The sequence below is a fragment of the Pipistrellus kuhlii genome, unplaced genomic scaffold (assembly GCF_014108245.1).
Source record: "Pipistrellus kuhlii isolate mPipKuh1 unplaced genomic scaffold, mPipKuh1.p scaffold_m20_p_9, whole genome shotgun sequence".
Lineage (NCBI taxonomy): Eukaryota > Metazoa > Chordata > Mammalia > Chiroptera > Vespertilionidae > Pipistrellus > Pipistrellus kuhlii.
This window is the reverse complement of record NW_023425595.1, coordinates 26,127,331-26,139,367: the sequence shown is the minus strand read 5'-3', so window position 1 is coordinate 26,139,367 and position 12,037 is coordinate 26,127,331. Positions and strand designations below refer to the sequence as shown.

General features: G+C 36.0%; 1 protein-coding gene across 9 annotated transcripts in view; it reads left to right on the top strand.

Moving 5' to 3' along the window:
- Positions 1-12,037, top strand: part of USP47 (ubiquitin specific peptidase 47) — an 89,527-nt gene that overhangs the window by 27,076 nt on the left and 50,414 nt on the right. For 7 of the 9 annotated variants that reach the window (XM_036428034.2, XM_045577523.1, XM_036428035.2 and 4 more), the window contains 3 exons: positions 5,383-5,586; positions 9,449-9,562; positions 11,020-11,158. In XM_036428034.2, coding sequence (XP_036283927.1) covers positions 5,383-5,586; positions 9,449-9,562; positions 11,020-11,158 — 457 coding nt within the window. Of the gene's footprint in view, positions 1-5,382; positions 5,587-9,448; positions 9,563-9,769; positions 9,833-11,019; positions 11,159-12,037 lie in introns of those variants that run through there. The other 2 variants (XM_045577524.1, XM_036428037.2) reach the window with 2 other exon arrangements.

Sequence of the window (12,037 nt, the reverse complement as noted above, 5' to 3'; positions counted from 1 at the left end):
TGTGTGTGTGTCCCTCAACCCAGCCTGCACCCTCTCCAATCTGGGACCTCTCAAGGGATGGGCATTCGGACATCCCTTTCACAATCCAGGACTGCTGGCTTCAAACTGCTTGCCTGCCTGATTTACCCCTAACTGCCTTCCCCTGCAGGCCTGGTTCTCTTCCCCCCCCCCCCCCCCAAACTGCTCTCCCCTGCAGGCCCCATCACCCCCCCCAACTTCCCTTATCTGCTGGCCTGGTCACCCCTAACTGCCCTCCCTTGCAGGCCTGGTCCTTCTCAACTGCCCTCTCCTGCTGGCCATCTTGTGTCCACATGGGGGCAGCCATCTTGTGTCCACAGGGGGGCAGCCATCTTGTGTTGGAGTGATGGTCAATTTGCATATTACTCTTTTATTGGATAGGATAGAGGCCTGGTGCATGGGTGGGGGCCAGCTAGTTTGCCCTGAAGGAAGTCCTGGATTAGGGTGAGGGCTCCCTTGGATCGGGGGATGGCCTGGGCAAGGGGCCTGTGGTGGTTTGCAGGCTGGCCACGCCCCCTGGTGACCTGAGCCGAGGCCAAGGCAGGCCAGGGTATGTAGAAAGCTTGGCTTCCTCCATCACTGGGGGAAACTCAAGCCTCCTGCTCTCTCCATGGTGGCAGCCATCTTGGTTGGGTTAATTTATATATTTGTTCCTGATTGGCTGGTGGGCATGGCTTGTGGGTGTAGCAGAGTGATGGTTAATTTGCATATTACTCTTTTATTAGATTGGATGTTTTCTCTAATGGAGCATTCTTTAGATTTTTGTAAAACTTGGCACTTATTTTTATCTTGTCTCTTTCCTTTTACTCATCCTAGAACTCCTTTAACTCCTTCAAAAATTGTGCTCCCTTCCATAAATTATGTTCTGTCTTCAGATATCTTAATTTATTTTATTTTTTTATTTTGTATTTTAGAGAGGGACAGAGAGAAACATTGATGAGAGAGAATCATGGATCAGCTGCCTCTTGTACACCCCCTACTGGGGATGTGCCTGCAACCAAGGTACATGCCCTTGACCGGAATCAAACCTGGGACCTTTCAGTCCGCAGGCTGTTGCTCTATACCAGGCATCTTCAAACTTTTTAAAGTGGGGGCCAGATCACAGTCCCTCAGATAGCTGGAGGGCCGGACTATATGAACTACTAATTCCTACTGTAACACCTCGGCTGCGCTCACTGCCCAAAAAACCTGGCGGGCCGGATCAGACTCCTCTGCAGGCCGCAGTTTGAAGACGCCTGCTCTATACTGAGCCAAACCGGTTTCGGCTCAGATATCTTACTTTAATATTGGCTTTAGGGCTTAAATGGCCACCCTCCTCCTTAACTCCCTTAACAATATCATCATTACCACCCTTCCCAACTAGAGCTTGGCTGTGCTTAAATGTTTGTGTGTGTGTGTGTGTGTGTGTTATCTACTGCTATGGAATGGCTTACCCCAAAATTTAGTGCTTGAAACAACTAATATATTTGCTCACAATGAGATTGGATTTGGGCAAAGGCTCAGCTGGTCAGTTATTTTGCTTCACATGTATCATCTGAGATCATTACTTGGCTCCATTTGGCTGGTGGCTGGCTTTGGATGGAATATACAAGAAGGCTTTTTGCACATATCAAACACCTCAGTGCTTCACTAAGTGGCCACTTTATGTGTCGATTCTTAGGGCTTCCTCACTGCATGGTGGTTCCAGGCTAACTGGATTTCTTTTGTGGTGACTGGCTTAGAAGAGGAAATGTTCCAAGAAGTTCACAAACAGAAGCTGCTGCTTTCTTTAGGTCCCGCACATTATTACTTCTGTGTCATTTTGTTGGTTCCAACTGGTCACAAGGCCAGCTCATATGTATGGGAAGAAGAAAAAAAAAAAAGGAAAAAGAATGGCAAAGAGTTTTTAGCTATCTTTTTAATTAACATCAAGATGGCACTGCTGCTTCTCTCTCTCCCCCACCCCCCCACATAAATAGGATCAATCAAGGTTAGAACTCCAAAGAAATTTAAAAAAGAAAGCTACTTTATTTTTCCAATTCTAAAAAATGCCATTTTAAATTTAAATGTTTTTGAAATTGGCATGTATAATATAATATTACAGAGTTGTTGTTTAAAAGCTATTATAGTCCTAGCCATTTTGGCTCAGCAGATAGAATGTCGGCCTGTGGGCTGTAAGGTCCCAGGTTTGATTCCATTCAAGGGCACATGCCTTGGTTGTGGGCTCGATCCCCAGTAGCAGGTGTGCAGGAGGCAGCCAATCAATGATTCTCTCTCATCATTGATGTTTCTTTCTCTCTATCCTTCTCCTTTCCTCTCTCAAATCAATAAAAATATATTTAGAAAATAAAAATAAAAGCTATTATAAAGTTATTGGTATACCTTATTGATGGTATTCTATAATTGAAAATTTTTTGGTCAGTTACCAAATTGGGAGGTGGGGATGGGGAAGTGTGATTAGTGTTGGCAATACCCGCATTTCCCGGAAAATAAGACATCCTCCGAAAATAAGACCTAGTGCATGGAAAAATAAGACATCCCCTGAAAATAAGATCTAGCGCATCTTTGGGAGCAAAAATTAATATTAGACACTGTCTTATTTTCGGGGAAACAGGGTAGTAATATAAAAAATTTAGATTCAGTTCATGGATGTTAACCACATACTAAATTAGTAATAAACAATGGGCCAGAAGGTTGGGAATAAAATCATATAATTTACAAGTGACTATCTTAGAGCTTTAAAGAAAAGCAGAGAGTTTTGTTTGAAGAGCAGAGAGTTTTGTTTGTTTAAATTATCCTAGAATTGAATTTAAGAGTAAAATGTGATTGAAAAATTCTGTAGGAATTTTAAGGAAACAAAAGTACACAAAGTGTTATTTAGATGTTCATCACAAAATTATCTCTAAAAGTGTAATAAAGTCCAGCCTAAGAGTCAATAAAATGGAATTGATGTAACAAATTATTATTAATTCATTTAACAAAATATTATCCAACTATTTAATGATGAGTTTAAAATTTTTAATAGGGAAAGATTACATGATATGTTTATAAGTAAAGAAAGAAATTACAAAGTAGCATTTATATTCTAACCAGTGTTTGTGTTTATAAAGCATAGGAGTGTGTGAGTGTGTGTGTAAGAATACTATTTCTAGGATGTACACCAAAATGTTAATATTATCTCTTGTGTTATGGGATTAACAGGTGATTTTCACTTTTTCCTTTAAACTCTTCCTATTTTTTAAAAAAGGGAGCAAAATTACTTATATACAATGAACAAAAAGGAACTTTTGTCATTAAAAAGAAAAAAAGGCATTACATAGGATTAAATTTTATTTATTGTACATTTATGTCTTCAGATAAAATTCATTTGGGGATAATTTCCCCATATTTTTGGGGTGAAAGATGAAGAGGCTGGAATGCCTGTACCTTGTACTCATGTATTTAGGGGACAAACTAGGAACTATTAATGTCTGGCCATTTGATGTCGCCACATCACCAATCTTAATGCTGCGTCAGCACTTCTGATTTCTGAATTCTTAGTCATCTTCCTTGGATGATCAACTCCAATTTATCTGAAACTTTGAAAATCTGGCCACCATATATTTTATACCTTGAAAACTTGAACCTACTTCTGAAGTATACTATTGAAACTGTAAAAGTGGACCTTTATAGTTGAAATTTAGTTGCTCACTCTTTTATTGTAAACCAGTTTTTTAAAAGGTCCACTTTGTGGTTCTCAGTTTTGGATTAAAATGTGTAAAATTATTCATTACATGTTCAGTCGGTCACTTGAGTGGCGCTCCTACTGTGGGAGTGCACTAACCACCAGGGGGAAGCTCCTATGTTAAGTGTCTGCCCCCTGGTGGTCAGTGTGTCATAGCGACCAAGTTGACTGGTCGTTCGGTTGTTTGGTTGCTTAGGCTTTTATGTATATAGATGGGTAACACAGAAGTAACGAGGTTATATTGTAAAAAGGAAGGAAAGAAGTTCTTTTTAAAAAATATATATACTTTTATTAATTTTTTACAGAGAGAAAGGGAGAGGGATAGATAGTTAGTGATGAGAGAGAATCATCAATCAACTGCCTCTTGCACACTCCCTACTGGGGATGTGCCCGCAACCAAGGTACATGCCCTTCACCGGAATCGAACCTGGGACCTTTCAGTTCACAGACAGACGCTCTATCCACTGAGCCAAACCGGTTTTGACAAGAAATAAGTTCTTATATACAGTTCCAGTTTGTACAGTTCATAATTCTGACAAGCCTTTCATGGGGATAGCAAGAGGACCTCCAGTTAAATGACTGCTGCATTTGACTTTGATGGAAAGCACAATATTTACATAATCAAATTTGCATATTAAAGTACTATTCTGGATTGAGAAGGATGATATTGGAAAAGTTAAATTTCTCAGGAAGCTATTGCCATCATCTCAGTGTAAGATTCTGATTGCAGGCAGAAAAAAGAGAAAGTGATCATGTGAGGTGAAGAGGAGGAAGGAGACAAGAAAAATGTTCAGCTTTTTGGTTTCACCAGCTTTGTGAAGGTGCTGTTTATTGAGTTGGGCATATAGGAGAAGGAGAGTAAGAACTTCTTCCACAAGTATCCAATGTAGCCTATTACCCTGTGGAAAGTGCTAAAGGAAATCAGTGTCCTTCATTAGCGTGAGGGGGACATAGCGTCTTTGAGAAAATGTCTTTTAAATTCTTTGTCTTGATAATTACTGAGAAATGAGAATTTGTGACCCTAACTTTCTTCTACATAGTAATTTTTAAAAAATGTGTTGTGCTTTTTTTTTTTTTTTTTTTCTTTTTAAAACTTCTCCTTCTCCCTCTACTGGCTGATTTATTTGGATAAGCTTGTCAGTTCCCAATACATCGATACTGGACTTTTTGGACATCTGGTCTATGGGTACAGTATCATAAAGGTCTGGAGGCCTGGTTGCCTATGTCCCTTAGTTATGGATTTTGCAATATTATACAATCCTCACTGCATTTCTACACAGTTCCCTTTTCTGTTTCTCCAGGAGACTTAGACTTGTTTGATTTGACTAGCAAGGTAATGACACATTTTTAAAGATCAGATTTTTATTTTCAATTGAAAACTTCTTAAGTATACTGTCTTCATTGTTTGTGAACCACTGATTTATATCATTAAAAGGTAAAAGCAAATACAAGAATGACTGTTTATTTTTAAATATGCCCCAGTTTTTCCAAAGCAAACGAATGTGGTGCTATTTATATGTTTGACATATCCATTAGATTGTTGCAGACATAAAATAGTAATACTAGCACAAAAAAAAATTGTGGAAATTTTTAAACATTTAATCATAGAAAAATTAGGCTATAAAGATAAATAATATTTGTGTGTGCTTTTTAAATTTCAGATAGAAAATGCTGCTGAAGAACCTAGAGTCTTATGTATAATACAAGATATTACTAATTCAAAGACAGTGAATGAACGGATCACTTTAAATTTACCAGCTTCTACTCCACTCAGAAAGCTCTTTGAAGATGTAGCCAACAAAGTAGGCTACATAAATGGAACCTTTGATTTGGTGTGGGGAAATGGAATCAATACTGCTGATATGGTAAAACCCTAGACTTAAAGCATTTTCTTTTAAGTGACTAATAATATTATCATAATTATTGTTATAACTGACAATATTTAATCCTGGAGCCCTTTTTAATATAAGCAAAACTGTCATATTAAGAGCCCATGTGTCACTCAATAATTGTATCCCTCTTCATCCCTTTGCCTTCATTCTGGATTCAGTATTTGCTTATTCTAAAGTTAGCACCATCAGTTTTTTATTCATGTAAGATGACTATCTTGTTGTGTCAACTCCAGAACACTCTCAATATTTAGTGAATGGAATGGTGTTCCTTTTGTATTTTTTAATGAAAAACATATAAAATTATATGTGTTTTATAATCTAATTTTTAGAAAAGAAGAAAAGAGTGTATATAGAAAGAGAAATGACTGAAAGGATATACACACCAATGTTAACAGAGATTATATACCAGATAGAGTGATAGGACCCTTATCAGGAAGTTTGGTAGTAATATGATTTCTACTTCAAGGTTCTCACAGTCCAGTTGTAAAGACAGATGTATCAACAATTAATTACACTAACATGTTTTAAATTTGCCATGAGTACAAAGAGGAGGCATTGATCAGTTTTGCATGGAAAGTGGTAAATGAGACTATTGAGTTGGCTCTAATTGCACATTAGAATAATATTCTAAATAATCTTTTTTGTTTCCTATCTCTAAGTCCAAATTCACTCTGCATACTACTTTGAGAATTATCTTTAGTCATTTCAAATTCTAGCACTCGTGTCACCTTTCAGTTCAGAAATCTTCAGTAACTATTCACTGTCCGCCATTAAAAATCAGACTCCCTAGGCTAGCATTCAAGACAAGCTACATTTGTCCTTTAATTTTTTATAATCTTAACTCCCAGATAATGGACTAATTTATTTTCTTAACAGAATTTTCCATGTCCATGTTTTTGTTTATATTACCTCTTTTCGTCCTATGCTATTGCTACTCTTAAGTTTTCCAGGAAATACCTGTAATGGCAAATGAAATTAAATGTGTCTCCTATCGGTATTTGGAGGGCATAGTTTTGATTGGCTCCATAGAAGAATACAAGGTATTTGATGTTGCTTTTAAAATTCATGATATTTTACTTTCTATTTTGTAATATATTTGTTTTTTAAAATATGGAACTAATATTTTAAATTAGTCAACTTTTTCTTCTGAAATTGGTAGTCCCACAAAGTATACAAAGAGAAACAATATTTAATCTGAAACTTGGAATACTCCATTATATTACCATGTAATTTCTAGTGTTGCCTCTTTTTTCAGTTTCAAGCAGTGATGGGGAACCTTTTTCTGCCAAGGGCCATTTGGATATTTATAATATCATTCTAGGGCCAAACAAAATTATCAACTTAAAAATTAACCTGCTGTATTTGATCCAACAGTTAATACCTAATGTCTTGACGGGGCCAGACCAAATGATTTCTCTTGCCTATAAGGCCCTTGAGCTGGATGTTCCCCACTTCTGGATTAAAGGATAGTCTATACTGTCATATATGCCTACCCAAGCCCTGGTTGTATTTCACATTTAAGAAGCCTTACTTAATGTTTCCTCATGCAACTTTAAAAGTAATATCTATCTCTTTTTCCTCCTATTCCATATTTTCTTTTGCTTTGCCACTTATTAGTCTCTTCTACAATAAGAAGAGACTATTCGTTTGTGTCTTCCATTTGGTAGAATGTATTTTGATGGCTAGGATCTGATAGTATTAATTTTGTATTCTCTATACATATTTCCGATAGGTACTCAAAAAGTGTTGATTAAGTTAACATCTGCATAGCTTCAAATAGCTCTGAGCCAGGATTACTATTTCTCTTTCTTCAGCTATGGCTGTTCTTAAGTACTCAATTTACCGTATTTTTCGGACCATAAGACGCTCCGGACCATAAGACACACCAGTTTTTAGAGAAGGGAAATGAAGAAAAAAAGATTCTGAAACAAATAGTGTCCTAAAATATTTTATGTGCATTAAAACCCAATATCACAGTCATAAACACATGTAATCAACCCTGTAAAGTAAACAGCAGCATTTAGAACCATTTTAGAGCCGGGCAAGCACACAGAGCCGGGCAAGTAAAAAAACTTTTTTTTTAAAGTATATGTGTAGGCTATATTTGGACCATAAGACGCAGGGACTTTTTCCCCCCACTTCTGGGGGGAAAAAAGTGCGTCTTATGGTCCAAAAAATACGGTATATATTTTTATTTGCCTACTCTACATTTCTACAAGTAAACTTTCACCTGCTTACTGCACAATATTGAATGTATGCTTCTCTGAAAACCTAGCCCATTTAGATACCACTTTGTACACAGACACATTTATTGAGATAAAACCCCTATATATTCGAGCTATATCATCTAGTAATCTTTTATTCCCTGCCAGGGTATGTAAGGGACCCAAAGATGCCTTTCCTCTTTCTATGTGGCTTCTCTTAGCTTCAGGTTTTCTATCTGCTATTTTTCTCAAGGATTTCTAGAGCCAAAGATAAGAAATAGATTATATAGATTATATAGTTTATTTTATTTCCTTAACATTTATTTTTGCACTTACTAGGTACCTAGCATTGTTCTAACACTAGGCTCTATACAAATATAATCTTCCTTAATCCTTACAACCATTTTAAAAGGTAGGTGGTGTTACAGCCTCGTATTACAGTTGAGGAATCTGAGTGTGAGGAAAGTGAACTAACTTTAACTTGCCCAAAGTCACATGAATATCAAGTGGAAAAACCACTTAAGTTATTTTTTTTGTCCTTAACACACCTGTACTTTTATAAACTGTTACTTTCCTAAGAAATAAAGGCTTTCCCATAAAACAAGTCCTTCTAAGGAGACATTGCCATGCCTTTAAAACATTAAAAAACATTTCTTACTATAACAAAAATGTTTTAAAACCAAAGAATAAAGTGTTCATTTCATCATGCATTTTTCTCAGCAGTGGACTGGAGTGTGTGTGGGTGAGTGGGACTTGGAGCATGTTGAGCTCCATCTCTCATTCACTATCTAGAGCACATGTGTCAAACACAAGGCCCTCGGGCCAAATCCGTCCTGCCAGGCCTTGCAATGTGGCCCGCACTGCGCTGTCATCACTGCACTCCGCTGCGTTTCCATCACAATGACAGTTTATGACTGTTCAGTAAACCATTCGGCCCGCGATTTAGGCTGGATTTTAGATTTTGGCCCCTTCTCTGATTGAGTTCGACACCCCTAATCTAGAGTGTATTACAATGACAGCTAGGATTGAAACTGCCCTAACTGATAAAAGAGTTAGGTGTTTAATTTTCAAAGGAGTGGTCACTTTTATCCTCCTGAGATCCTCTGGGTTCAGGCAGTGGGCTTAAAATAGGTATCATTTACTAAGAGAGAATTTTCCTTAAAGGGACTATCTAAAAGTGCCCATTTTGTTATACTACATAATTATTTTGGGTTGTTTAGTGTGTTTATCTGGGGATTCTCAATAATTCACATATAAAAACATGATTTTAGTTTTTTAGTTATATAAAATTGTCTTTAGTTAATTTTCATGAAAATCCATTAAATAATACTATTATATATAGCATCCATTTTAGAGAACATAAAGAACAAATGTTTTTAATTCTTTGTAGTACTTTACATTAGTTCTTAACTTTTTCTCTCTTCAGTTTTTTAGACGTTGGGGTTGGCCATTCTAATACATGAGTAAATGAGTTAATTTCAATTGTAGATTAGTAGAATTTACCAGAATCTTTAAAAAATTATTTGAGACAATTAACTGAAGATATGTGTCCATTTGCATATTAGTTGTTTTATTTTATTATTGTAGTTAATGTTTTTCCTAATCTGAGATATTTTATTTTATGTTCATAGGCTCCACTAGATCATACCAGTGACAAGTCTCTTCTTGATGCTAATTTTGAACCAGGAAAGAAGAATTTTCTACATTTGACAGATAAAGATGGTGAACAGCCTCAAATAATGCTGGTAAACTATTTTAGAAAGCCCTCTATTCATAATTTTTGTGCAATGTCACCTACTGCTTGGGAAGCAATTTTCCAACAGGAGGAGGAGAGATGTGTTTTATAATTTATGTATAATAAATTAATTTTCTATTTAATGTTGGTTTGTTGTAAGTGTATATGTTCACATGGTTACACTGAACATCCAAAGCACTATTGTTTGTTTATTTAGTCTTTTGCCATGCTGGAAACATAGGTTACCATCTTCAAGACCACCAGGACATCTGGGACAGGGGTATGTCTAGGATAAGTTAAAATGCTACAAAGATCTATTGTATTTCAGTGGCCTTTCCTCTGGTTAAGCATTCGCTTAATTGCTGTAAATCTTTGGCAGTTTTCCCCAGGTATTTTTGGTATTTTGGAGATGGGACAAACCCTCAGAATACTTTACTTTGTCATTTTTGCTCCCATTCCTCGTTGCCTTTGGGGGAATGACTAGTTTGTAAATTATTTTATATATTTCTATTCTTTTAGTGTTTACTCCAATTCATATTTTGATAAGATTTTCTGTCTGATTTAATAGCCTTAGAGATGATCTATCGCAATAACTCCAATTTGAGGAGAAAACCTGATGGACTAAAGAATGGAAGGCTCCAAGAGTTTATGGACTTTTTCAGAAACCTTCTCTTTAGTGAAACTTTCTTTCACTAAAAGTTCTATTTGATGCTTTTCATTTAGAAGTCTATTATGAATTAGAATGCCTCTCTAGACAGTAGGTAATAATTAAACATAGGGCAGCCATTCTGAAGCAATATCAGAATGTGCTCTTTGATCTGCTTTAATGTCATTATTTATTTTTATGACATCGTGAGAAGATTTTGATTAGTCCAACATTGAAATCAACTAAAAAATTTAGGAACCTCTGGATTCACAATTTGAGAATTCATGTTTTAAAATATTGTAATTACTCTTCAGCTTTGTCTTAATTGTTTGTGCTGATGTTACATTCTTTAATCCTTTTTGACATTTTTCTCATTAATGATAGATTTCTTGCTGAAGACAGTAGGAAACTTCATTTCACTCAACACTTACTGAATATCCTCTACCTGTGAGGTCTACTTGGCAAGGATGATGTAAAAATTAATGATGGACTCTGTTATCAAGGAGTTCACAACAGTACTTCTGCTTTATTAGTACCAAAAATATATCTTCTTTCTCATGTAATTGAAAGAAAATTAAAGAAAATTGGGAAAGTAAGAACTTTGGGAGGAGACATGAGCAACTCTCCAAAGTGTTTTCTAAAAAGCATCTTTCAATCCTCCCTACATTAAAGCTGAGGGTATACACTCCTTTAAATGTCTTGGTGGTAAAAATAATAGTAAGGCCTCATCTTTTTCCTTTGCCTCAGCAATTAGTACATCTTTTCTTCATTGTTTTAGCCACTTCTGCCATTTAGTAAATATTGATTATGCTGCATTTTAGGAGGATTCCAGTGCTGGTGATGACAGTGCGCATGACAGATTTATAGGTCCACTTCCAAGAGAAGGTTCTGTGGGCTCAACCAGTGATTATGTCAGCCAAAGCTACTCCTATTCATCCATTTTGAATAAATCAGAAACTGGTAAGATTCATTGTTGTGTTTTTATGAAATAGAGGGCATTTCAAGATCAGTCTCAAGCCTAATCCCCTCATTCTGTGGATTAGAAAACAACATTCAGAGTAAGATCAGTAGTTAACAGAAGCAAAGTTAGAACAAGAATGTAATTTCCTTATTCCTCAACCCATTGTTATTTTTACTGTTTTGTTATCGCCACTATTTAGTAATAAAGTAAAAAATATTGAGTTTGTATTTTGAAGGAAGATTTATTTTTTGGTAAGTTTGTATTCAAATTTAATTTTAAATTTTTTACTTCCTTTGTAAGGGAATGTCTCTGCTATCTTTTGGACTGGAATAGACTACAGGGGATAGATCCATTTTGAAGCAGATAAACCAGGCTCATTTTACTAGACCTTCCAGAGGCCCCATGCACGAATTCGTGCACTAATGGGGGTCTGGCCAGCCCTGCCCTTGACCAAGCCCACTCTCTGGTCGAACTCCCAGTCAAGGGGACAATTTGCATATTAGCCTTTTATGATAGAGGATTATGTTATCTTTCAGTTTAACCTAATAATATATTTGACATTGATCATGTAATTTTAAAATCTCCCTTTTTCCCAAACATGATTAAACCTAGATTTTTAACTTTTTAAAATTTATTGTCTATGAAATTGCTTTTTTTATACAAAGGCTATTCCTTTATATATAATTGGTAAATTGCCTAAAAATGTAATTTAAATACTTTTGCATCATGGCATCTTACAATAAATTTTTGCTATAAATAATATTATTCATATTAAAAGAAATGGAAACGTAGGTACAGAAAAGCCTTTGATTTTGCAACTAGTTAATGTTAGGTATGGCTTTTGAAAATTTAGTCTTAGAACTTCAAAACAGAAATGA